The sequence below is a fragment of the Hypomesus transpacificus genome, chromosome 5, assembly GCF_021917145.1.
Source record: "Hypomesus transpacificus isolate Combined female chromosome 5, fHypTra1, whole genome shotgun sequence".
Taxonomy (NCBI): Eukaryota; Metazoa; Chordata; class Actinopteri; order Osmeriformes; family Osmeridae; genus Hypomesus; species Hypomesus transpacificus.
The window spans coordinates 5,068,625-5,094,260 of record NC_061064.1 but is presented as its reverse complement, the minus strand read 5'-3'; the positions used below and the strand labels follow the sequence as shown (position 1 = coordinate 5,094,260).

Here is a 25,636-nt window from a genome sequence, read left to right as displayed (position 1 = left end):
TGAAGCTTGATTCTATCCCAGTGGAGTGAAGCTCTTTGAGGTGCAGAGGCAAACCGCTTCCTCTCATCTCCGTTCCAGTGAGTCTTGATTACCTGCCATCCCTCCAGGATCCCTCAGACACAACACAGATGCCTCCTTATCCTCCATGTCAAAAACACTGGCAGGGTGACAGCCAGTCTGGGAACTGCCACTCCACATACCCCCATTTTACTTCTGTCTTCCTTGATAGGGTTTTCTGTTTCCAAGTGTTGTCAACGGAGTCAATGAAGTTTCTTATATTTCACATAAAATGTGTTTTATTTCAATCCATTGTATTCATATTCTGGTGGATAGGAACTTCATATAGAACTGCATTCACACTAAATTATATGAACCAATTTCCTCATTCTCACTCCATGCATAATACATTTTACCTAAAAAAAAACTTTTGTAGTCAATATATTTCATTCAGGCCTAACTATGAGCCACTGTATGTCAATGTGTTATCTTCACTCCTGAGGATGTATCTGAATACTTGACAGAAGTGTCCCTTACAGATGAGGTCAAAAGGTTAAAAACAGTAATAGCAAGCACTTAAGTATTGAGTCTCAGAACTCTTCAAATGTCCACACAGGATAAGGTCACTAAGGGGTTAATCTGTGTAATGAGGTCAAAGAGGACAGAGTTCAGTAAAAAAAAAAAAAAAAGCATGTCTAATCACGTCACGACAAATCGGTCAAGGTTTCAGTTGTATCCAGGTCTGCTACCAAAGCATCTACCAATTCCTCCATGGTAGGGGTCCTTTGCAACATGCCTATAAGGTAGCCCAAGACAGAAAGGGAGAGATGGGAGAAGGAGATTATGCAAAAGACCTACTTGAAGTGCAAAGTATTTTCTACGAACAAAGACTACTCTGAAAAGCTGTCTATTATTCTTGATTCAAACACTTTTTCCTGAACAAATATCTACCTTTGATGGACAAGTCATGAAAGGAGTTCAACAGGTCTTACTAGAGTGGTTGTAATTGGTCAGACTTTCCACTTAGATTGGACACTGTAATCTGAGTGTGGTGCCAAATCCCCTTATGCTTTCAGTAAAATAGTGCTGGAAAGTACTGGTATTATGTGCCATTCTGAACAGAAGTACAGCTGAATCTCCATCTCACTCCCACTTTGAGAAACAGATGGAGAATTACTGCATTAAATAGAGGATTGACTGCGAAAGCTTTAACTGACTCCTAGGGGGGGAGAGAGGGTTTGGCAACTTGTCTTACCCTTTCATAATTATGAAATGTAATTTATGTCACTCAGTACCAACACTGAATACAGGGGGCGGGCGGGGGGGGAATATGGAGATAGTGATTACCAGTATTACAGCAGTGATACAGCTATTACATGTTCTTACCCATCAAGAGCAGAACAACTGCCATCAAAACACAGTAATCATGAAGCAATCAATGCCTGGGCCTCATCTTAATGCACTGGCAAAATTAATATTGTGCATCAGGATCATTATGAAAATACAACCCCTTCACAAGCAAGGCAACTTTACCCCGGCTGTGCTACGCGAGAGCGTCCAACAGATTTGGTTGCGTCAGCCAAGCTCTGCTGACTTTGAAAGTCAAAAGTATACAACAAAAAGATACTTGACTCTACATGCCCTGTGTCTCATCGACAGATTGCGCAAGGAGGGAGCAAAGTGTCCGGAGGGATGAGAGTGAGAGCGTGTTACCTTGCACCATCAGCAGGGGCTCCTTACTGCCTCCATGAGCCAACATCTCCTGGCGGTAGCGCTCTCCCATTTCCCTTCAGGCACAAAGACAAGGTGTGGGAACCAGAGTTTAGGCTTGTTGATGAAAGGCTCCTGCACTCTCTGTCAGCTCCAGTACAGACATCCGTACGTCCTCGGCAGAGTGGTTTGGCTGATAACTCGGGCTTAAGCTTTCACTGCCAGTGATAGGAACCTCACGCGTCAAGCTCCCGCAAAAGAACAACAAACAAAACAAAAAGCACGGTGCTGGGGCAGACATAACACTCCAGGCAAATCAATCCTGGATATCTAAAACATAAAAAATCCTCTGACGTGCAATCCAAGTCCGAGTCACAGGGATATCTGAGGTGATTTGGCATTCCTCTAATGCACAGTTCTCCTTTTCCTGTCAGAACTGATCTTTGGTGTGATTTCAGACTACAAATGCTGACAGTGTTATGTCTAAATCAGGGATCAACCTGACAGCCCCCCAAACAGATGTATTGCATGCCCAGTAAGAGAGACAAACACTGGAACATAAGTATTTAATCATGTCACCCTGTCTTACCGGTTAAAGGGGTCCTTGCTGAAGCACTGCCTCCACACTATGGAGGCCACAGCACGGGACATGAGGTAGGAGTAGTACTTAGCCCCGTAGCCAATCAGGTGGCTGAATCTCAGTTGCCAGGCCTGCAGGGGAAAAAAGGTATTATCGAAAAACACGACACTGGTACATACAGCAACATGGTCTAATATATCATTACTTTTTAACTTAAGGTTTTTTTTTTATGTTTGGTTTATCCAGTCTGCTCTCTCTACCTCTACTAGGAAAATATGAGCTATGTTCTAAAGTATACCTTTGTGTGAGCTATAGTATTCCATCCAGCTAATGGACGGCGATAAAGAAAATCATTTAGTCCATTGGGACTATTTGGTCAGTTGAGGTTTTAAATAATGTCAAGGGACCAACATTTTTTATCAGTTTGTCAGTGGACATGATATCTCACAGCAGGGCAGTGGAATGGTTTTAGATCTTAAGACAAGAAGGAGCAACAACAGTCATAAGATAGTCTCCTTGAGGCTCCTGCCAGTCACTGTAACTATGTCCCCCTAGCTTGGAAAACACAAGAGGCCTTCATCAGTAGAAGTGTTATGAGTATTTGCTGTACATACAGTGTTATCAACTTACAGTGTTTGGAACATATGGAAGTCCATAGAATTTCTTCTGCACCTCTTTTAAGAGGTCTGTTGTAGACCTGTTTTGGGGTTTTCCATGGTACACCTGATCCAAAGCTGCATAGAAAACCTACAAAAACCACACACATTTCTGCCTCACCTTAGAACGTTCATCATTACATTTGCTGTAGTTGGTAGCAAGCTAGTGTGTCTACTTGACGTAATAACTGTATTATGTAGTTACCTGAAGTTGAGTGTCTGCAGCTCCACAGATTCTCTTTGAATCACAGAGGCGAGACACCATGCTTTCAGGCAGTGGCTGGAAGAGATGGCACGAAACAGGAAATGTTGTCATTAACGTGCAGTCAAATCTTTGTGAACACACCATTCCATGAGATGGCTTGGTGGGTTGGATGGGGGCTGAGGTGGATGCCGTATAGACAGAGACATAGACAACAGAGCCCTCGAACAACTAAGGACACGTTTGTAAGTGAGTCTACTAGGATAAACTAACCCCAGCCCTAACCAACACACATACAGTACACACATTCAGTAAACACACCAACAGATATTACAATGTGAGTTAACGGGAGTTTTAGGAGATACAAGACAGGGAGAGGGCCTAACATATAATAATAACAATGTATATATTTAAGCGGACGCATTTATTCAAAGTCAGGTAGGGGGGATTCAAACCTGCAACCTCCTGAACTGCAGGTAAATCGCTACCACCAAGCTATACCTATCCCCGTATTCCTATACCTATAACCGTGTATGTGTGCGTGTCCCACCTGTCCAGTTTGATAGTGGCGTGCAAACTGATTCACAACACGATAGTCTGTGGCAAAGTACTCCATGAGGATGGAGGGAACCTCCGCAAAGTCAGTGGAGCATCTAGTCCCTGGAGGAAGAAGTGGGTAAAGCAGATGGTATTAATGTAGCTCATTGTTACATAACCAAAACCACATACGTTATCTAATGAACCAAAAAAATCTAATGATTTCCTGTTAGAAATGATGTATGAAAACGTCCAATATTTCTGGTGAACCAATGACTGTGCAAGCTTCCGCGGTCATATGACAAAGTCCTGACCTGTGACATGCTGGTAGCGTGTGCGTCCCAGCATGGAGTGCATCGCGTGGCCCATCTCATGGAACAGGTTCTCCATCATGCCCGGGGTGAGCAGGGTGGGGGTGCTGCGAGTGGGAGGGGGCAGGCTCAGCATCAGCACCACCACGGGGAGCTGGTACTGCCCGTCCTCCATCAACCGCCCCCCTCGAATGGTGAAGTGGCAGTCCTGGGGGGGTAACACCGGGACAGGGGGATATGTGGGGAGAGAGAGGGAGACAGATGTCACTCCCTCAGTCCCAAGCATGTTTTTTTTTGTTTTAAGGAACTTTCCTTCACCTGTAGAACCTTAAGACAGGAGCCTGTCTCTTACCTGATTTGGTTTGTCAGACCTCCTGAAGAAGTCACAGTAGATGTATCCCAGGATTCCCTCTGTCTGGTGAACCACCGCCTGTAGGGTTTGGACAATGGGATGAAACCACTGTGGACGACTGGTCGTGGGGTAGAAATGAGTCTGCTGTCCATAGCATATTTTAAGCATATTTTTCAGGACTGGGCAGGGAGTGGTAGTGAGTGAGTTGCTGTTCGACGGATATGTGGTCTCACCAGCTTGCGGACGTCCTCGCTCCACACCTCCCCAGTCATGGGCTGCTGTGTCTGGAAGGAGACCCCCAGCAGCTGGCTGAACAGGCCGTTAAGACCCTCCATACAGGCCCCCAATGAAAAGTAGGGACTATACTGACTGGGCTCGATATTATACCTGCAATGACATTAGACGTTACACCAGGTCATGCTACGTCAGCAAATATTTGGTAACACGGGTTGATAGAGGGTTGCTAAGGAGTCCTAACAACATAGCGGAGACTTAAAGCAACGCAGCCCCCTCTAGAGTTCAAAGACAGGTGGTTCCAACATACTCTTCAGTTTTCTGACAAACTGCCTTTCACCTCAGATAAACAAACGAAACGAACTAAACAACAGAACAACTCATCACTGATCGTTTACCTTTCCGCTCGCACAGCACAACTGAAGTAGGGGTGGTCCCATGGCATTAGCTCCTGGGAAAAAGCATATTTAGAAACTGTAATAACCTGGTTGTCCAACATCTTCTAATACATTACTTTGAAAGCTGTCTACATGGGATGAAGACTCACCGTACTTCTGGTGTTCATTTTGACCTTCACCTGCCTCATCATACTGAAATCTTTGGCAGTTCTGTGGCAGAGAAATTGAACATGTCACACGAGAGTGCAGGTTTTCAGTGAGATTGTGTCAGTGCTTCTTGGTGACACAATAACATACCCGTCTGAGAGTTTGTCTGTCAGCAATTCAAGGAATTTCATTACAGTCTCTGAAAACGAAACACAAAATGGAAAATACTCGTCAGCATTGAAATATCCAAAATGTTATACACATCTCCACTTGCTGTTGACTTCCATCTCCATCCTTTACAAGTGACAGAACCTTCACAAACATGCCCAGAGGTCCATTTACCTGGGTTCTTAGCCATGGTTCCCTTCAAGGCCCTATGTGCAAATGACTCATAACCCACTAGCTTGGCAAGCTCATCCCTACAAGCTAGCAGCTCATCCAGGCAAAGCATCAGACTGGGGTTGGGGTACAGAAAGATCTTATATGCAGCTTCCCGGACCTATGAAAAAGAACACGCACAAAGATAGCAGCTTCGGACAACGTTTGTTAACTACTAACAAGTGAAGGCTGAAGGTCTTAAACACCCAGTATGCAGTGAGTTAATGGGCCATTAAGCATAACTAGATGCAATTTCAATTATTTGCCACATGCAAACCTAGCACCAACAACAGCTAAATGAATGGGAACCCAATGGAGAGACACATGCCAGTTCATCAGGAGAGTCTGCATGGAATCCTCCTATCTGGATGCAGTTGCCATCTATGGAGAAACAGTGTCGGATATGCTCTGGAAGAACACTCTTCTCTACCCTGTTGGGCATATTACAGCCATTCAAAAACTCATTGTTTAGATCCAGGAGTTTGACGTTGAGATTGACAGCCTTGCTTCTCTGTTAAAAAAGACACAAAAAACAATGGGAGGTAATGTTCAGGTTCTGCGACAAAATGAGCTTTGGTGAGTTAGTTACTGTTCAGCAGAGCATTGGTATTCAGAGGAATTCCACTGCATATCCATGTGTATGATGAGGTATTCCGATGGTATATTAGAATATACTGTGCACTGTTGTGACTGTTTGTGATTGTTACAAACCTTTGATTCATCCAGGTGAATTCCACTAATCTCAAAATCAAACATGAACAGTTCTGCAACTCGCCTGAAAAATATCAGAAGACAAAACACCATTTTAGATGTTCCTTTTAATATGTTTTTGCCCACTTATGCCCAAGACAAGTATTACAATGAAGACAAGTTAGCAACGTATAGTAGGCCTACACACCTCGTATCTGGATCCAAGGACTCCAGAACCTTGTTGTTATCCAATAGGTTCTTGAGACTTCTACACAGCTCAACATTTGTGTTCAACCTATCATGAGAGGAGACATGAAACATCATGACAAACACTTGCAAAAGTTGCTTGTAATCAGTCTGATTTGGCTACTGGACTGGGCGGGGCAGGATCATACTTTTCTACGACTGTACCAATGTTTAAGCATGCTTTCTCAGCAGCATCGCGAAACGAAGGATCTGGATGCCCAACTTTGACAAAATCTGCCTGCAAGGAGTACAAACAGCAGGTTACAATATACTTGTCGTAACGGAGGTTATGTATTGGTAAAAGTGGTACTTTTTGAGAATGTCGAATGTTGCGTTTACCAAGTCTGCTACTTTGCACAAGCTGTCTGACAACTGGTCGAAGGACTCCACTGTAAGTACACCTGTTGGACAGCGGCAGGCTCTGTCAACCAGTTTCTCCGTTTCTTTGAGTGCTCGCTGCTGGGCCACCTGGAAACCTTCAGGGGTGCTCAACTCTGGTATACCAAACAATCCCTGAGCAAAGGAAATGCATGCCTAAATTAAATTATAAAGGTCAATGATAACTTCCTCGTCCGACCTAATGAGTGATGTAGCCTACTCGACAAATGGGGAAACCCAGGTCCACGTCTATGTGGGCTAGTGCACTGTTGTCTGGAACATGTAGCTGGTCAGCTTTTTGAAACTCCGACGCTGTGTTGAGAGAGAACGTACCACGTTTTTCTGAGACACTTCGGATCTCCTCTGCTGTGCATTGAAAGCAGCTCCGACCGGGGACCACGTTGTGACATGTCGTGATAATGTCCTTGTGTTATTCCTCAGAATACTAACTAAGCTTTGACAAACCAACATTTTTCAAATATCAAATCGTGATGACCCTGGCTCTCATTGGGTTCTCATGGGTAAGATCTAACATTGTAGGCTATGCATAGCCTATGCAGTGCACATATTATGCACGCTTGCGCTTGGTGCTGTTGTTCCCTTAGATAACTAGCTATGATGAGAAAGTGTGGACTGTTACGCGTATTTAGTTATTTACATTTAAGGTCCCATTCATTACTACACTAAAGGTTGGCTAACGCAGGTCACCGAGTCGTGTTTACATCCACATAAAGGTATTTTCTTATTCTAGCCAGTACTTTCGCTAGTTCAACCTGGCCAACAACATTAAAGACAATGCGGCTGGTTGTCACGATAAAAATATATATAACATAGTCCTAAAATAAAATGAAAACATAAACCAGTTCATTGTTCTTTAGTCACAAATACATACAACGAGTTTGTACAAAAGCAACAAAACTGCGGAAATTATTTTACTTATATGACGTAGGCTGTCTCGGGAATGCCCCCAACACATGACGAAATGTACAAAAGCTTACAAATATAGGTTCACTTTACAGCTGCAACGGTGTCATCGTAAATAAATTGACATTTAAAGACGTTTAATGAAAATTAGCAAGAACCCCCAAACCTGAACTAAACTGTGCTATAACTTTCTTAAGTTGGCTGAAGCAGTTGGGGGTGCTGTCCTTGGTGCTGATGTTAGTGGATATCCGAGAGTGGTGATCTAAAAACATGCATTTTTTTAGGGGAATTGTGTGACTTTACATTAACTAAAATAGGCTATGGAAATGGTCAACAGATCTGATTGAAACAATGCTAAAGTTAACTATCCCCTTCGGTAGGGTATCCCATTAATTATAGGCTGAGACAGTCAAGTTTTGTATTTTAAAATGTGTAGATACAATTTCTTTAATCAACAACTCAGTTAACACTATATTTCCGATCTCCACAAGAGGGTATATTCTGAGTTATGGGTTAGCACTCAGAAACCTTTGTAGATACTATTAACACAATTCATGTATGACACACAATGAGCAAACAATTACAATATTTTATTGTTTTGTTCATACCAATCATTACACAGAGAAACATCTATAAACAAAGGAAAAACTGTACACTTGTACTTTATACCTAAAAACCCACATGAATATTGCTACTGCTGGTATGTGTATCTGACAGGTCAGGTGGATGTACAGTTTGTCTCATGGAATCTGAGGAACTCACGGTATGTTTCACACTGTTATGTACGTCATTATCTTGGCTAAAAACACATATCTTTTTTTTTTTAACCATCCTCATAATGTACCATTACACACTGCATTTAGAAAGTTTGAAAACCCTTTTCACAGCAGCTATACAAATTTATTGCGATGCTATCACAGAACGGAGACAAAACTAATACACGCAATGCACAGGCCTGATATAGGGAGAAATCCAGTACTAGGGAATAGGTTTATTTTGCAGAATGGTTAAGAAAAAACTGCATGAGTACAAGATTTAACATATGGAACACAGCTTACAAACATTCTAAAACACTTTTTGTCCTCATTATAAACAATAAAACAATGCGTTTCCCCTTGAGTAATTCCGCCCCGCCCTCTACAATACAGGTTACATTTACCGTCCCTCATATAGCCTATGGAATGTTAGTCTCTCAGGCAAGCTCTCTCAGTTGTTTCAGACTCCTGTAAACGATGGGCTTGCATTGTTCTTAATGCATCAACCAGTCCCTTCCCTCCCCAACATTGAAAATAAAACCATTGACATTTACAATGACCGTAATTGTTTTGGAGATGCAAAAAATGTGGGATGCGATGAAATCCCCCGTCTCCAAATGTACTTTTTGTTTCATAAAAAAATGTGTTTCTACAATCAAACTACTAAAAAACCTGCTTTTAGAAAATAGTTGATAAAAATATTCCCCTGAATTGTACAAGAAAAAGAGGTACAGGGAGCACTGATAAAAGATGTGGTTTAAGAGATGCTATTCTGCTGCCTCCTCCTCCTCCTCCTCTTCTTTCTGTTCAGCTTCTTCCGTGGCTGGTGCCTAAAATGACAAACATCGATGACATTTCTGCAACAGTTTATGTGCCTTACCGTGACTATCTTGTGCAAGATCTGTGATTTGTATTGTCAAATTAACGTTTGAGAATAACTTTTAACAAAAACAAATTTTCAATAACAAACTAAAAACTACAATCCCAGAAGCCCCTTACCTCTTCTTCGGCTTTGGCTTCTCCATTCTCAGCGGGAACGTCCTCCTTCTTCTCCTCAGGCTTAGCTTTCTCTACCTCCTTTGCTTTTTTGGGCTTAGCAGGTGCCTTCTGCAAGTGTACATGTTTGAAAAGTTGAAACACGATCTTGGCCTTTGACTTTCAACCATCTCTTAGGAGTAACTATTTTAATACAAAGACTTATTTTACCTTTGGCTTTGGCTCTGCTTTTGTGGTTGTGGTTGTGGGTTTCTGTAATAAAAAAATAAAAAAAACGTTTTGTTGACTTCCATCATAGTCATCATTGAGTATGAGGAGAAAGAAGAGGAAGTTGATTCTAAATTAATCTTAGATGTTGGGAATATACTTACATTTACCAACCTCTCCGATCTCCTTTTGGGCTGCAAAATATTTCAAAAAAACATTTGGAAAGTTTAGTTATCAAGTGGGCTGATGCTGACCTCTAGTGGAGTTGTTGTTGTATTGTATCGTAAGTTAAAGCTTCCTTGGTAACAACAAAGTACAGTCTTCACAGATGTAATGCAAATAATTAAATTTAATAACGGTTTTGATTATTTACCTCCACTGCCTCAGCGTCATTGTTAGCCTGTGATAATAAAAAAAATACAATTAATATAATTGTAAGACTACAGCATCTTAACAGCGAGTTTACTGAAGGGGGAGGGGCCGTTTAAATGCCAATGGTCGCGTATAATGAACAGGCTACGTAACCAGAAAATACCAGGAAAATTATTTAAAAAATTCATAAGTGGTTCCACAGATATCACTCATTTACAATAAAAACGGATATGCTATTCCTAGATAAAAATTTACCCAATCGCCAATGATTAGATTACAACAAGCCCTCCCTGCTCGCTTTGAAGAGGAGGGGAACACCGACTCCGCCTCCTACCGACGCATTCGTTCGCTTGTAATAAATGGGACTTGCCAGACTAGCTCCACACCGACCAGTGTGATATCTGTTCCCGCCATTCATTCGAATTTCGCACTCCGACACCCTCAGCGATTCTCCGAATGGTTACAGAATCGACTAGAATCCCCAGCAACAAGAGCGGCGCTGTGATGTCGTAGACTCGCCATTGCATAACCCCGAACTGGCACGAGCAAACAAAAACACGAAGAGGCACTCTAATGAAAGCACGGGATAATATTATGATTTAAATAAATGCAAATGTGTGCACTTGTGCATTGACATGCATTCATTAAAATGTATCTGAAAATTGCAATGGTTAGCCTATTGACAAATAAGTCGTCGGGTGTTCATCTTTCTCAAAAGGGTGGCCATGACACCAACACTTCATGCCCTTTGAGAAGAGCCTTAGAGTCAGTCTTGGTTCTCCGCCTACTATGCATTGGACATCAGTACTGTCCAGAAATTAGATTGCATCTGGAACGGCTATTCCACATGTAGGTTTGTGCAGAAGGGCATTCTAAAAACTAAACTCATGAACACATACATGCGACGTTCTTTTCACTAAATAATCGCTGCCTCCAACTTTCTCTGCAGAAATGCCATCTCACGACGCGGCTACCTACGCCTCTTTGTCTGGTTACAAGCTAAAGTCTTATTTGTAAACAACCACGACATTGCCAGTGGAAAATAAACGTTTATAAAAATCCACTTGCCGTAAAACATTTTTTATATATTTTACATGTCATACTTATCAAAGTATAAAATCACTGCATGAACAAGAACCCGCCACTTCCCGGATCAAAACAGAGGGATACGTTTTAAACCGATACGTGCATAGAGCAGTGCAACAATGTTGCCATTGCGCGCAAACCAAAATAGACCACATTGTTGCTACATTTGAACAACTACAGCCTACGTGTCGCTTAAATACAGTATTTCATGAAATATTTATTATAATCTATAGATGCATTATTTTAACGATCTTATTTTACTCACTTTGCTCCTTTTAGGCATGGCTGGCTTGCGTTTGTATAAAAAAATAGAGAAATGCAAAAGAGAGAAGCAAGAAAATACCGTTCAATGTTCAGTAAAAGATTCAAACAGTACGTTCTATTACGGCGTAGCAAGACGTTAATGTTCCATTGGAACAAAAACTAGCTCAAACCGGATTGGATTCTCCCCCTCCCTCCCTATTCATTTCATTATAGCCCCAACCTGATGGACAAGGCTCTCTCCGCCCCTGGGTAGCCATTGATTGGTCTGAGGAGTCGTCAACACGTTTTCAAATCTTAGCGAGATACCTGTGTGGGTATTCTTACATGCCAATCAGATCTATATTTATTTGTCCTTTCTGTGCAACCTTTGGGTGTATGGGGAACCGGACCGACTCATTTATAATTTTTTGGGAGATATTGTAACCTACTGCGTCAAACCGTGTCCAATTGTTTGATGTAAACGACCTGTTTATTATTATATTTGAGAATTAAAATAACATCACACATCCAGCTCAAAGTGCGACACAAACATGCCTTGGATGCGCATTTATCATACAAAAATAATGGACGTGGCATTAAAGACATAAACGAAAATGGCTAAAATGCCGGTTAAGACAGGGGATGTGCTGCTGTAGTAGCAACGGCTGGTGTAAATAATCGGGGGAAAATGGCGACCGGGTATGTCTGGTTACTGGTTTTAGGATCTGTGATCTTGTGCAACCTCGTCAAAATAATGTTGCCGTCCATTTCCTCCCATGTGAGTAGTCTATATTTACACCGAGACGGTTAATGTAGCTCGTTGACCATTTAAATCCGTGACTGCTCAGTTGCAATGTCGGCCAGTCTGTATTAGGACATTATGTTCATTTTTCTGCTTGTGTGGGAATTACTTCAACGTCTCTCGGTTTAAACATGTCAACTATTTATAGCAATGTCGTCGTTGTACCATGTTGAGTGCGTATTGCACCCTTAACTAGTAGACATTATATAGTCCGATTGTTATACATTAAACATACATATTTAGCCCCAAAACCTAATTTAGTTGCTGTTTTAAAAGGCAAGATAATCATGTGCAGGAAATGCATTCAAGATGATGTCTGAAAGCCAGCCTATAAACACCATGGTTAGGATACCTAATGGACTAAGATTAGTGTATAGTGTAGGTTAACTGTCCATAGAAACACAAAAGTAGCATATGCTGCCCTTGGGTCAATTACTATAGCATATATTAATCCCTCTTAATCTGCAAAGGATCCATTCTAATCCCTCTAGTCTCTATAAATCAATCCTTAACCTTCATGTTATGCATGTCACACCTCTGTGCAGTTCACTGTTCCTTTCAACAAATATTTACTATTAAATATGTTTTTCCCTGTTCCCTTTTTATGTCAGTTATCCAGAGTGTTTCAGAGGAATGCAGAGCAGGAGGTGGAGATGAGGGGCAAGATTCAGGACATGAAGAAGGAGCTTTCATCGATCAGTATGATGGACGACTTTGCTAGGTACGCGCGACTCGAGCGCAAGATCAACAAGATGACCGACCAGTTGACAACGTTTGGTAAGACACACAGGTCTTTGTGCCTAACCATGTTATTTCACAAAACAGGTGTAGCTCAGTGGTTGAGCATTTGACTGCAGATCAAGAGAGTGTAATCCCCCCGCCCCCCCACCTACTTTACTTTGGATGCAAGTGTCTGCTAAATGAATAGATTTATATTTGTTCTTTTCCTTCTGTGATGTTGTATACCCCACATCTCATGTGTTACATGGAATATCCTCTCCAGCAGACCCTTTAATGTCCTTAATAGTCATAAACAAGTGGACCAGTTTAGCCTTTATATTGCCTAATGCCATAGGGTGAAAGTGAGTCCATCCAGACAGATTTGTATTCCGCTTGGGTAGTTGTGTCAAATTGTATAACTGTGTAAATATGTATCATCATATTACCCGAGCCTGCCTTTTATATTCCTTGTAGGTTTAAGTGACTGAAATATATTTGTTTTTGTGATTATTACTCCTCTCTCGTCAGGGTTTGTAGGCGGGAAAAGTCCGGCGTTAACATACACATTGCACCATCTGTCTGTGGGTCACTAGGCGGCAAATGTATGTGAAGGAAGGAGGGAAGAATAGAGGAAAAAAGTGGGATTTGTGGGCGGGCCTTAGATAACAGTGGCGCGTTGACATGGGGGGGCTACCGTTACAGCTGCAGCTTCTAGTCCACCCCTCCTTCGCTCTCTCTCTCACTCTTGTTTCTCTCTCGTTGGTTAATTTTCCCGCCCAGACTCTTGGGCATTGACAGGACCATAAGGAGTAGGGAGTGGGGTCTCCATTTCAGGAAACGCTCTATTCTTTACAAACTACCTACCCTGCCACAGTTTAATAACTTATCCAAGTCCACACTCAGCTCACTGTTATACAAACACTATGAAAAGCAGAACTCTAAAGGGGCCAAGTTGCATGTTTTTTCCAACACTTAGCATTAATGTTGAAATGTTAGACGACACTGTGTGAAATTTGTGTTTTTAAAGTTATTGCATTATAAGAGGTGCGGTGTGACTAAGTGAAAGGCGTATCTGTGGAGGGGATTGGATGAAAGACCTCCCATAATCTTCCTTTGTAGAGCACCAGGAGGATGAAGGCAAAGGTGACCTCTGACATGACACATTTCCTGTGGCTTGACCAAAGCTTCTTTTGAGGAGGGGCAACTTTTCCCATCTCTCTCTATCCCCACCCTCTTAGCCAGCTGTCATTCAGTCTCACCTGTTGGTCCTCCAGCACTCCTGTGATAAACAGCCTTACTGTGTGTGCGTGTGACAGCTTAACACAAACATTACGCTGAAGTTGTCTTCTCCCTTTTGGTTTACAGTGAAGTCCAGAACAGCACAGCAAGCAAAAACAAAAGGGGTTGTTAACATTGTGTACTATCTACTACAGGTATGCGATGTCACACTGAAATATAAAGAATGTGTGGGAAGTAATTTGAACATTCATTCGACACACTACTTCCTCAATGAGGATCGTGAGAAGATAGTGGGGGAGAGGGGCGGGAGTGTGACTATGTCTCTTACTCTCTCTACAATCCCTTTATTTTTCTATTTCCCAGGCCGTGTTGATGATCTCTTTGATCTGGCACTACTGTGCTGACCCAGTGACTGTGCTCCCCAGTAAGTGGATTTCTCCTCTGGAGCGAATGGTGGCCTTCCCATCTGGAGTGGCAGGTAAGCCAGATTATTGCCTGCCTTGAGAGGGGCTGTATGAACCACCAGTGGCTCAGGGTCACCATTCAAGGACACACACACAGTGACATAAGTGTTTATGCTTACCATTTCTACGCTACACACTATTAGGCTGTAGCTATTTACGTGAAGGATTATCATTGGTAGAAATGCAATGTTGTTCGCAAGAAAACGACAGTGCCTGGCCTGAGCTGAAAGGTATTTTAACCTTCAAATGAGGGTTTACAACGATATTACGTACACTACCAGATCCGGGGAGTTTTTTTTGTTCCTTTTATTAAATCTCTTTCTGTGAGCTGGGTAAAAAACATGTTTTGGATTAAATTGGTCTTAATTGATGTTCTCCATATTATAAATACCGTATTGTCTTTGAACATTTAGCTGTGTCTCAAATGTGCTAGTGTCATTGTAATGGGGCTGTTGTGGAAACCTCTTCTCATGTTTTTCAGGTGGGGTTGGAGTCACCTGCTGGCTCGTTGTATGTAACAAGGTGGTCGCCATTGTGCTCCAAGCTGTGGGGCGATGAGCTGAGGACTCAGCACTTCCTGTGGATGAGCACTTCCTGTGGATGAGCACTTTCTGTGGATGAGCACTTCCTGTGGATGAGCACTTCCTGTGGAGAAACTGGAGAGTAAAGGGCCATTTTGCTGTCTATTGTGACCAAATGATGCACTAAATAAATATTTGCAATTGTTCTCATGTATGTCATTTGATATGAAAGTGTTTAAATAAAGTATTTTCATACATAGATGTGTATTTTGGTTTTGATTTCTAATATCTGAAGTTTCACTAAGTAATTTTTTGTGTCTCTGGACTAAATGGAAGAAACTAACAAGATTCTGTGTGTCACCATGTGCCACCAACTATTTAAGTATTTTTGCTATGACTAAACTGAGTTTTTTTTAAGAAAGTTTATAGTCTTTTATTTGTGATGTTATGGTTAGAATGTTTATTTACAGCGCCCATATCCTTGCATTTTTTTTTAACCCATGTCATTCCATGCCTTCATTTCAACATACCTATGAAAAGCACATTTGTAAAACCTTTAGTTCAATACAGATAAGAGCATGGTCGCAGTTTTGAAATGGCAGTACAGCTCATAGAGAATCAGACCTTTGCAGTTCAGTTAGCTGGGGACAATAACCTCAGTAGAGACTAGAAAGCCCCTGTCCTGGCCTGCAGCAGGCTGAATGACCCTCAGCTAAGCCCGGGGCATAACTAGCTTCTAACTATTGATCAGCATGATAACTATTCCAATTAAATGAATGCACACACACACAAAACACAACAGCGCATTCCCTGATAGTCTCTCCTTTTGTTATTGAGATCATTGTCTGGCAGTAGGACCACTCCCGTTGCTTCGTTAGCCTGTGAATGAAGGGTGATAGAGCATAGCTGATTCTTAATGACTAACTCTCAATAGAGGCAACAGAACAGCAAAGCAAAGATACAAAGTCAACCCTTACGAGACAATGGGAGAGCTAGGCTTTAAGGCTTCTAACGTATGCTCTCTAGGACACAGGAGGTCTAATGGCGGAAAGGACTCATTACTCCTGTGCACACGCCATATGGAGGGGACTCCCACTGCCGCCCCTCCCCCACTATCTACTTCCTGTTTTTCATGGTTGTCTGCTCTCCTTTCCCCGTACAATACCAGCTGTGTCTGGAGACATTCCAGCTCTATACGTTGGCTGTCTGAAGGGCCAGACTGGCTGTAGGCTGGGCCTCGCTTCCATGATGGCCGCCGTTGTGCTTTTTGAATTTGTTTTCTTCTTGTGGTCTAGTGACATCATATCGAACATCATACTGTAGCCTTTTGTGCCTGTGTTGTGTGACAAAGCCCATTCAGATGCGGTCAGCAGACCCTTTATTTAAATGAGCACACATTCGAATTTCACAGACTTAACATCCTATTTCTTTGTCTTTTATGTAAACTGAGATAGGATTGACATTCACTCTCTCAACTGAGGGGGTTATTGGGGTTAACTATGTCATGCATGTAGTGTTAAAAAATATATACGTTTATATTTATATCCTAACCATAGACTGTATTTGAATATGTGCCATTATATCATAGACTGTATGTCTATGCATTGGATGCATGCGTTTTCTCCAGGGCTGTTGTAGTACTCTTTCATGCCAATGTGTAGTGCTAGAGATCATCCATGAGAAAGATGAGGTATGTCATTCGGTTGGCTTGGTCCTTCCTAAATTCAAAAGAGGGAAAGAGGCCTGCCACACACCGCCCTGATGGAAAAGCTCTGAACTGTAAGGTATAAAAATGATCTCAAGGAGAACCTTTCCTTTTAATTTGGAAGAGAATAACCCCAACTACATCACCCTATTGGCAGTCTCAAGCAAGACCAGACTCAAAGGATTTCAAATACAATTTGAACCAGGTTTGGATGACTTGTGCTTATACCACAACCACATAGCGTCCTCTTTTGGTAAAAATGGGTAACTACACCTTATATGTCACCAAATATGATTTTCATCTTCTGAGATTCTCTGTTTAAAAAAAAGTATTGATACTCTGATGTCAATTCAAATACAGATAATCCGACATTTATTTAATTTAGATTTGAAACTTCCTCGGAATCAGACTGGAATCGTACATCCCGTAACAGGAATCGTCCGTTTAACTCCCGACGACTCTGACCACAGCACATTCAGACAAGGTCTGGTTGACCTTGTCGCTGAACTTGATGTGGGCCTCCCGTCAGCACTCATCAGATGTGCGTCACAGCTCCGTGCCATGCCCCGCAGCAGGAGTGTGAACTCTGATGGACGCCAGCGAGGAAGATGACACCTTCTCTCAGACCACACCTGTCCACTGTGATATCACCCTACCACTGCCAAGGTCCTTCCACTGGTTGGTTGAAGCCCAAAGCTGGACCTTTTGTGTATCGTGTTAGGACTGCTGTCTTTAACCTTTAACCACGTGTGCTGTTGGAAAGGAAATGTGTAGCCTGTGACATGACTTGTTGGTAAAGATCAAATCACCTTCTGGCAATCAGCATGCGAAGCCTTCTTACTCTTAAATCACCACCACAGTGACACATTGGGTGTGAGTATTTAATTGCCTTTCATGGGAGTGTCTGCCAACACATGTAATCAGAAGCAATCACCTCACTCAGTGTGTCATGGGGTCACAGCCCCCAAATCCTTTGGGTAGACAGCCCACCTTAGCTGACTTCCTGATAACCATCTGGTTAAGTTTCAACACTCACGCAAACACAAACGCACACAAATGCTGAAATACCCACTTGAACACATACTCAAACAAGCCCTCCATCAAGGGTTTTACAACTCACAATTGTTCTTTGGACTCATAAGAAAACTGTGATAGGCGTGAACTCCATAGGGAGAAATACATCAGGAAGTCAGGAAGCAGGTGATCTCGCTCTCAAAGATGAATCAACAGGATATTCAGCTTGGGTTCATTTAGCCATCACCAAGCAAGACTGCTAAAAGTAAGTTGGTTGACGTTGGGTCTGAAATTCGACAGGAATTGTCAACCGAGGAATTTGAGAACTACAGCGTAAGGATTACCTTCATTTGGTTTCATGTATTCTATACAGGAAGTATGGCAGTCTACGCATTGTACTGTATCGTACAGGATAGGACAGAACTGTATTGTAAACTCGCATTTCCCATGTCTGGTCACAGTTTTGTTGAGTAAACAATAAGATATTTTATGTTTGTGGCTAGCAATAACAATTGTGTATGTGTGTGTATGTGTGTGTATGTGTGTGTTTGTGTGCGCACTTTTTTTTTCAAGGACAGAGGAGTATGCAAAATGTTACCGGTAGTTGTACCATTGACTTAGTGTTTGTTTTGTGTTATCAGAAAACAGCATGAGCTTTAGCTGGGCAACATGGCAAGTCTTCACAAGTTCTACGCACTGCTTCTACTCTACTTAACTGGAGGTGAGAACATCTAATTATCTTTTAAACAGGTGTTTGGAAGATAAAACATCACAGGTTTAGTTCACAGAATGAGCATAGGAGGTCTGATGACATGTTATACATTCCTGCCTGATAATATACTTGCTTCATCTTACACTGGTCATTCTATCTTTGTTTAGAAAGGATTAACTGAAGTCAGGGTTCTTCTTATGTTTATCACACCAATGCAGGGGAATGATCTCTCACTTGGTCTGCGGGATACATCACTGAAAGTTACCTTCAAAACATTTATTTCAAGCCAATCAAAGATCTCTCGCCAAATCATTTACATACAGATCAAACTGTACACAAACACGACGTTACCGTTTTCCCATTACAAAGATACAAAAAACATACTGCGTCTGAAAATATTCAGACTAAGAATATCAATCTTAGAGAAAGAGACAGAAGTTGTTCCTCTGATTATCACGTTTCACACACCTGGGTGGGTTTGACGAAACTGCAGTTTGGCAGAACAAAAAGCCAAGAGGGCTTGCTGTGTTTACTCTTCTGAGGGCGTGGTGTTGGCAGCAAACACATGAATATAGCACAATCCTTCACAAACCGGTAAATCTGTACACGATGGTCCAAGTTGCCATTAATCTGAGTTTCAGTCTTCACACCCTCTTTTAACACCTTCACAATTACTCCTCATGATGATTCAATTGATGTGTCGTTGACTCATAGCTTCAGAAAAAGACGACAGTATGTAAAGTATATGATCGTTCTCCACACCACCTCTGTGTCCATCTCCTCAGAGGTGTCAGGTGTCCAGCTGGAGCCCCTGAACGCATTCGTCCTCCAGGGCTCCAAAGCCCGCTTCAACTGCAGCCTGGAGGGGGACTTTGAGGTGATGGGCTGGCTGATCAACGGCCGCCTGGCTATCACCATCTCCATGCAGAGCGGTGTCCTGGGGAACTCTCAGCGCTTCTCCGCCACCAACTTCTCCAGCGGCACCACTCAGCGCTGGGAGTTCATCATACAGGAAGTCCAGAGAAACGACTCAGGCGCTGTCAGCTGCGATGTCCAGAACATCCAGACCGTGGTGGCCCAAATGTCTGTCCAAGGTAGGGGCTCCCCTCTTCTGCTTCCAGGGCCAGGCCCAGTACAGGAGGCTCGGACCTTGACGTATACTGGATGTCTTAGTATACAAGCAGGTGTTCACTGGTGCTGAGGCTTTCACGAGTAGCTTGATCTCGCAATCTTGCATTCCTCAGAGCTGACGTCTGTCAGGTTGGCTAGTAATGGTTATGAACTGAAAGAATACAACCTCTCTGTTTATGCGAAAACAACTGTAGCTTGACACCCAGGCTCCAACGCACAGTAGGCTCTGGGACACTATGGTGGGACGCTGGTGTAATGACTCATTTGGCCCCTGGAAGGCAGTAGCACACACTGTAATATGCTCCCATCGCAAGGAGGTTGGGAAGGAGGGATGGAGATCTGCTTCTCCTGCTCCTTGTACTCGTTTTCTTAGCAGAAACACAAAAGCAGGAATCGGTTGGCTACCCTAGTAGAGAGGCACATTCATATCAAGCTCCACATACCTGACCATCGTTTTTCCTCATAACACCTTTGACATGTTTCCTGCCCTGTAGAATGTGCTTTCTCATTTGGCTGGTTTCCTATTGGTGTAAAGAAAATATATATTTTTAAATACACAAATCCTAGTATAATTGTTATCCGCTTGATATGCCAGTATCTGCCATATTGGTGCTGTAAATGAAGGGCAAACTGGTTTTCTGCCACAATGTTTTCTGCCACTGCAGCTCAAACAGTCCATTCTGCACCACATCCCATGTGACTAGCCTCTGATTTTCCCTGTCCAGCTCATTTGCCATTGTTGCTAAATTGACATGTGTCATAAATAACTTACGGACCAAGTCCATATAACCAGACACTGTTGATGAAATCTTGGAGGTGATCACTCATTAACACTAGTGGAGATTGCACAGCCCTGGTCTGCTGATGGCAGGAACTGCACAGACAGACTTTTCTAAGTGAATTACATGCACAGGCATTCATCGTCCACAATCAGCAAATACAGTGCACAGGGCTTTTAGGCAATGGTATAGGATTAGACAGACTGGTAGATGCAGAGGCAGTGGAATCACATTATGCACACACATGCACACTTACTGTAAATGTATATTGCACACATGCACACATGCACGCGCGCACACACACACATGCGCACACATGCACACACACACACACACACACACACACACACACGAGCACACACACACACACACAAACACACACACACACACATTGTTTTCTCCTTCCCAGCTGCTTGCTCTCCTAGTATAACTAATGGACACAATGACTCAGGTTACATACTGCTTGTACATAAATCCATTTAGACACCTCACACTCTGTGTAAGACACACCTTATTTTATTTGCTATCACAGTCCTTCAGGGTTGGGTCTTACGATTCAAAAAGGATTTTCTTTCAGCAGGAAATGTGTGGAATTGGACTGAAACTGAACAGAGAGCTGTGAACATTCTGCTAGGGCGGATAAAGTTGACAGGAAGGAAACATATGGGAAACATATTGTAGATATGCAAATTCCTTGTAGGGCTCTGCAGTTATGTACTGTCTAAAAGACTGGTACATGCATATTCATGAGGGGCAGACTTCCACTGAACCCAACTCTGTTTCCACATGATGGGAGCGACAAAAATGAAAGAATGAAAGTTTGACATCAGATTCCCAGAGATGGTTCAAAGAAACAGGCCTGGGGTGCATATCAAACACAATATGTTTACACATTTAAACTAGGCGAATGTCTTAAGGCCTGAATGACATCAGTTATTGAGTTATCACCAGTCATTGTGGTATATCAGCAGATTGAATGGTCCAGCAGTGCTCATGTGGACTTGTGTGACAGGTTGCTACAACACATTGATCTGTGACAACATTCAGAGGGTTTCCATTTACTCCATGCCTGACGATTCACCCCGTACAGCCCCCCCCCTCCCCCCCAGGGGCTCTTGTCATGTGACAACCCGACCATTCAAACCTTGGTCTCTGCTAGAGTAATAACCCTAATCAAACGCACACCTGCTTCATCCACCACCACTTTTCCCTCGGAGTGATTCTGATGTACAGAGGGCTTAACCAGACAATAATCTGCTTGTGGAACATCGGGTTCTATTGGATGGCTTTGATTGGATATCGATTTGTTCCCGGTCCTATGGTGCAGGGACTCCATCTCATTCAACTGATTTTGCTCTCCCTGATTACAAACACAGTCCCTGTGTCAGTGCTCCCAGCTCAGGGCCAACATGTCGGCCACATCAACATAGAGATTGCATTGATTGTGTACATTTCAGACCAGGGTAAAGGGATACTGAGTATGGGCACTGATGCTCAAAAAGGAACCACTCTACTGTTGGTTTGGTCACAAACATGTACCAGGGATTATCTGTGTCATCCCCCAAACTAGCTAGACCTCTGTGGTCCCCGTTCCTGTGGCAACCCTTCAATGTCCCTCACCGCGGTGCTCACGGTCCCAGTATCTTCTTGTGTCCCCCCCCCCCCCCCAGAGAGTGGCACGGTGGCCATTGTCGGGACCAACGTGACGGTGACCGAGGGAAGCCTGGCCGAGCTGTGGTGCGTGGCGCCCGGCTGGTTTCCCGCTCCCGAGCTGAGCTGGGCCAAGAACGGCAGTGTGGTGGACAGGAGCCTCTACAACAGCAGCAGTGAGCTCCAGGGCAGCATGTTCAACGCCACCAGCGTCCTACGGATCCGCGGCGACGTGTCCGCCCCTGTGGAGTGTCGGGCTAGCATACCTGCGCTGACCGCCCCGCTGACCAGCACCATCTACATGGTGGTTGGTAAGAAAGCCCACTCACTGTGCACCAAATATCATCTTCCCTGTTCACTTACAACCTACCCTTCCTACATGCCATGTCCCCAACTGCTTCTAATGTTTTCATAATCACTTATTACTGCCATGAATTACCTATTAAAGTTAATATTTATGCAGGTATGTGCTTACTTATTGATTCAATGCAGTTGTCAGTTGTGCCCAAGGGTTCACACTGTATCACTCTGTTTGGATACGTAACATGTGCACTGACGACTGCATTGTACACTTTGTAAATACTGTATTTCAAAGGTACATTTGACCTTTTTTCTGGTTGATTTGACTTCAGATCTATTATTTGGCATCACATCGGGTGCATCTTCTCTGAAACAAAGTGAAGTTTGAGAATGTTCTCCCTGATGTTGCCCTATCTTCCAGAGGCTCCGGTTCCTGCGCCCACTGATTGGACCGTGCTAATAGCTGTGGTCGTATCCATTGGTGGATTTGCTCTGTTGGTGTTGCTCATTCTTGGAATCGTCTTCTGTTGCAAACGCAGGAAAAAAGCAAGTGAGTAACACGCCTGCTTCTAGCTGGTAGCAGAGTTATGGTTATGCTGTGTCAGTCCATTATCTAACACGCTGGTGTTCAGGACAAAACCACAATTGGACAGGGGACAGGTTTTCATTAGATAGGACCTCTGACCATGGGTTCCTTCCCTGCACTCCTGGGCCAAGTTCTTAATCAATAACGTGAATAGATTACAGCTTCGATAATGGAATATATTGCACAAGCATTAAGCATTTTACACTTTCATCCATACCAATTAAGGAACCATGGTGATTCATTGCTTTCTTCCTGGTCCATTCTAGAATCAAGCTATGAGGAAGAGATGAGGTAAGGTCAATAAAAAGTTTTTTTGTTTGAACTTTTAAATACTATCACCTGCACAACGAAGGCCTATGCGACAGTTACTTATAAGGTATTTTGGTTGTTTTAACGTTGTCTTGCAGGAGAGCAAGGACACAGAGTCAGTTGAGTATTGTCAGTGGAAGTCGACAGAAGCCTGGTCAAGTTAACCTCGGATATGTGGCAGACGGTCAAACTAGTAAGAATGTACCCGGGTGCATGCACACACAAACACACACACACACACACACAACTCAACTTGTCATATACACTGTGCTACTCATACCTCTACAAAATGTTTTCCTGGAAAGTGACATTTCTCTCTTTTCCAGCAGATATACCTCCCAGTGACTTCAATGACAGTGGATACAGCCAGACAAACGGTTCAAGCACATTTGTAACGGTACTGAAAAAGCTCTTACACTTGCAGTTGACTGCAATTCTGGGGTGCTATGTGAATGAATTCTTTTCAGGTTCAAAAATTATTTAGGTGGAAAATGATCAAATGTCTGATATTGTTTTTGCTTTTCTTTTTTTCTTTTTCTAGCACATTCCTGATATTTTGAATAGTAACCAGACTTCAAATGTTCACATGAGAGCAACCAACACCCTCGATGGGAATGGAATCAAGAATCACCGGCATGCTACTATAGTCTGAAGAGAGCTTACAACATCCCTGGCTGAACTGAGACTTGAAAGCTGATATAGCACGCAAGCATAAACTCTTTTACCATGACGAAACATCAACAACCATTTGGACAAAGCTGTATATGTTTCGAAAAACTACTTTATAAAGCTTTGGTTGTAGTGAAATCTACCATGCTGGAATTTGCCTCAAACTTTCAACCTCGCCTTGGAGCTAGGGGCCAAACTCACAACTCTTCTTAGTTCTAGAAGAAGTTCTCAAGAGATAAGCACCTCAGTGTGGAAAGTAACCTCCTAAAGAAAACTGATGTCACTTTTATGGAGCGCAATGACTGCAGCACATGTACATCTCCTTCATATTGTTGATAGTTAAATAAACTCTTAGGGAGACTGACTTCTGGCATTTGAGTGCTGAAGACATGACTCCATGTTCTTGGATCCATTTGTGCCATGCCAGGCTGTGTGATGCAAACACTGACAAAGTGATTGATGCTGCGTGATCCTACACAGGGTGCAGTGAGTTCAACAGAGGGCTCCATAACTCTGTCTGGCTCAAAGCTTGTCCACCCACAGCCACATACCTATCTACACACTGTACCTCTACCGCTGTGGCCCTCGTAAAATCGGCCTGATTGAATAAGGCCTTTATGACAGTGAGTTGCAGAGCTCAAAAAAAATCTTCCTTCAAGCTATAAAGCTGCATCTGGCTTCGTTGCAGTATCCCTGTCTCTCTTTCTTTATCTCTCTTGGCTATATTTACGCTTTGCACTGGAGCTATCAGTACATTTTGCTAATGACATGCATTATGAAAAGATGGTATGCTAAGACAAGCATTGAGAAGTGACATACCCTGTTTAAACCCTGTTTGTAACATATGCCTGAAAGGTCTTCCATATGATGCTTAGCTGTTCCATATGATGCTTAGCTGTCCTCATCACGGGCCCATCAAATCAATGTCTTAAACTGAATCTGAAATAAACATTCCTATTTATTATCCCTGTTGTCAGATCTGGACTACACGAGTTGTATTACATGCACATTACACGACAAGACCTCCAGTTGTAATGTGTGTCAAGTCAAGTGACATCATCAGTAAGCCGTTTTCTGCCCTCCATGTGAGCTCATCACTGTCACGAGGGAAGGCAGTTGATTGACCCCACACAAAGGGTCAGGTCTCTAAGAAGGGACGTTCTCCACATCCAAATTCAGACAGGGAAGTAGGCTCCATCAGGCCTACCACGTGGATCTCAGTGTTCCATCACCTCACGGAGCGTACTGAAGCTGCGCCGTGGCATCCACAACGTTGCTCGCAGATATCGTTGACTCATGAAGCAATTAAAGAGAATTGATGATGTGTTTACATTGGCTCCGAGAAGCCACAGAGCACATATAGACGGTTGGCCATAAACCTGGAGCCCACGGTGTACTTCCTCCAATTTAATGACTGAAACATTGTAATGTGGTTCATCCACCGTATAGTTTCTTTGCAGCATTCCAGTACATTTCACAAGCCTCCCCCTTTGATGTGAGGACAGGCTGCAGTGAATCAATGGGAGAGAAGAAGGCTAATGGCTTCCCCAGGGACAGTATAAAATGGCAGACTAACTAAGAGCCGGTATGGAACGTGTGTTGACGCTCTCAAGGGAATCTATGGAGACTTGGGTTA

The 25,636-nt window shown here is 43.0% G+C and overlaps 4 protein-coding genes across 6 annotated transcripts; 2 read left to right on the top strand and 2 right to left on the bottom strand.

The window, feature by feature from the left end:
* Positions 1–95: 95 nt before the first annotated feature.
* mipepb (mitochondrial intermediate peptidase b) lies at positions 96–7,532 on the bottom strand. The gene is made up of 19 exons (XM_047020361.1): positions 7,150–7,532; positions 6,778–6,951; positions 6,588–6,676; positions 6,401–6,487; positions 6,214–6,277; positions 5,831–6,013; positions 5,467–5,623; positions 5,275–5,323; positions 5,127–5,187; positions 4,978–5,030; positions 4,579–4,732; positions 4,346–4,423; positions 3,997–4,201; positions 3,696–3,805; positions 3,149–3,223; positions 2,918–3,034; positions 2,297–2,418; positions 1,711–1,784; positions 96–793 (listed from the first exon to the last, which is right to left on the bottom strand). The coding sequence occupies exons 1-19, from the start codon at positions 7,285–7,287 to the stop codon at positions 702–704; spliced, it is 2,082 nt and encodes a 693-aa protein (XP_046876317.1). The 5' UTR covers positions 7,288–7,532; the 3' UTR covers positions 96–701.
* Positions 7,533–8,309: 777 nt separating this feature from the next.
* si:ch73-1a9.3 (non-histone chromosomal protein HMG-like) lies at positions 8,310–11,614 on the bottom strand. The gene is made up of 6 exons (XM_047020609.1): positions 11,422–11,614; positions 10,072–10,098; positions 9,863–9,892; positions 9,702–9,743; positions 9,495–9,602; positions 8,310–9,325 (listed from the first exon to the last, which is right to left on the bottom strand). Exons 1-6 carry the CDS (start codon positions 11,437–11,439, stop codon positions 9,263–9,265), a joined length of 288 nt encoding a protein of 95 aa, XP_046876565.1. The 5' UTR covers positions 11,440–11,614; the 3' UTR covers positions 8,310–9,262.
* A 143-nt stretch (positions 11,615–11,757) lies between these two features.
* On the top strand, positions 11,758–15,404 carry LOC124468048 (guided entry of tail-anchored proteins factor 1-like). The gene is made up of 5 exons (XM_047020608.1): positions 11,758–12,177; positions 12,813–12,978; positions 14,287–14,354; positions 14,524–14,638; positions 15,106–15,404. Exons 1-5 carry the CDS (start codon positions 12,088–12,090, stop codon positions 15,180–15,182), a joined length of 516 nt encoding a protein of 171 aa, XP_046876564.1. The 5' UTR covers positions 11,758–12,087; the 3' UTR covers positions 15,183–15,404.
* Positions 15,405–17,963: 2,559 nt separating this feature from the next.
* On the top strand, positions 17,964–24,964 carry igsf5a (immunoglobulin superfamily, member 5a). Of its 3 annotated transcripts, none has more exons than XM_047020858.1 (9): positions 17,964–18,129; positions 18,506–18,585; positions 19,362–19,670; positions 22,157–22,447; positions 22,858–22,986; positions 23,289–23,313; positions 23,430–23,524; positions 23,661–23,728; positions 23,873–24,964. In XM_047020858.1, the coding sequence occupies exons 2-9, from the start codon at positions 18,534–18,536 to the stop codon at positions 23,981–23,983; spliced, it is 1,080 nt and encodes a 359-aa protein (XP_046876814.1). In that variant the 5' UTR covers positions 17,964–18,129; positions 18,506–18,533; the 3' UTR covers positions 23,984–24,964. The 3 variants fall into 3 exon arrangements, with proteins under 3 accessions (XP_046876814.1, XP_046876813.1, XP_046876812.1); XM_047020857.1 differs by having other exon boundaries at positions 17,965–18,197; positions 23,658–23,728; XM_047020856.1 differs by having other exon boundaries at positions 17,966–18,129; positions 23,658–23,728.
* Positions 24,965–25,636: the final 672 nt, after the last annotated feature.

Bases quoted from the DNA above. Each gene is read 5' to 3' on its own strand.
- si:ch73-1a9.3 (XM_047020609.1), bottom strand. The intron at 9,744-9,862 runs GTAAGTATATTC...TTTTTATTACAG, and splicing joins GATCGGAGAGGTTGGTAAAT to AAACCCACAACCACAACCAC. The intron at 9,326-9,494 runs GTAAGGGGCTTC...TTGTCATTTTAG, and splicing joins AAGCCAAAGCCGAAGAAGAG to GCACCAGCCACGGAAGAAGC.
- igsf5a (XM_047020857.1), top strand. From the start codon at position 18,534: ATGGCAAGTCTTCACAAGTTCTACGCACTGCTTCTACTCTACTTAACT. The intron at 23,314-23,429 runs GTAAGGTCAATA...GTTGTCTTGCAG, and splicing joins AGCTATGAGGAAGAGATGAG to GAGAGCAAGGACACAGAGTC. The intron at 23,525-23,657 runs GTAAGAATGTAC...TCTCTTTTCCAG, and splicing joins TGTGGCAGACGGTCAAACTA to CAGATATACCTCCCAGTGAC.
- mipepb (XM_047020361.1), bottom strand. From the start codon at position 7,287: ATGTTGGTTTGTCAAAGCTTAGTTAGTATTCTGAGGAATAACACAAGG. The intron at 6,488-6,587 runs GTATGATCCTGC...CTCTCATGATAG, and splicing joins ATTGGTACAGTCGTAGAAAA to GTTGAACACAAATGTTGAGC. The intron at 6,014-6,213 runs GTTTGTAACAAT...CTTTTTTAACAG, and splicing joins TTCACCTGGATGAATCAAAG to AGAAGCAAGGCTGTCAATCT.
- LOC124468048 (XM_047020608.1), top strand. From the start codon at position 12,088: ATGGCGACCGGGTATGTCTGGTTACTGGTTTTAGGATCTGTGATCTTG. The intron at 12,178-12,812 runs GTGAGTAGTCTA...TTTTTATGTCAG, and splicing joins TGCCGTCCATTTCCTCCCAT to TTATCCAGAGTGTTTCAGAG. The intron at 12,979-14,286 runs GTAAGACACACA...TTTGGTTTACAG, and splicing joins CGACCAGTTGACAACGTTTG to TGAAGTCCAGAACAGCACAG.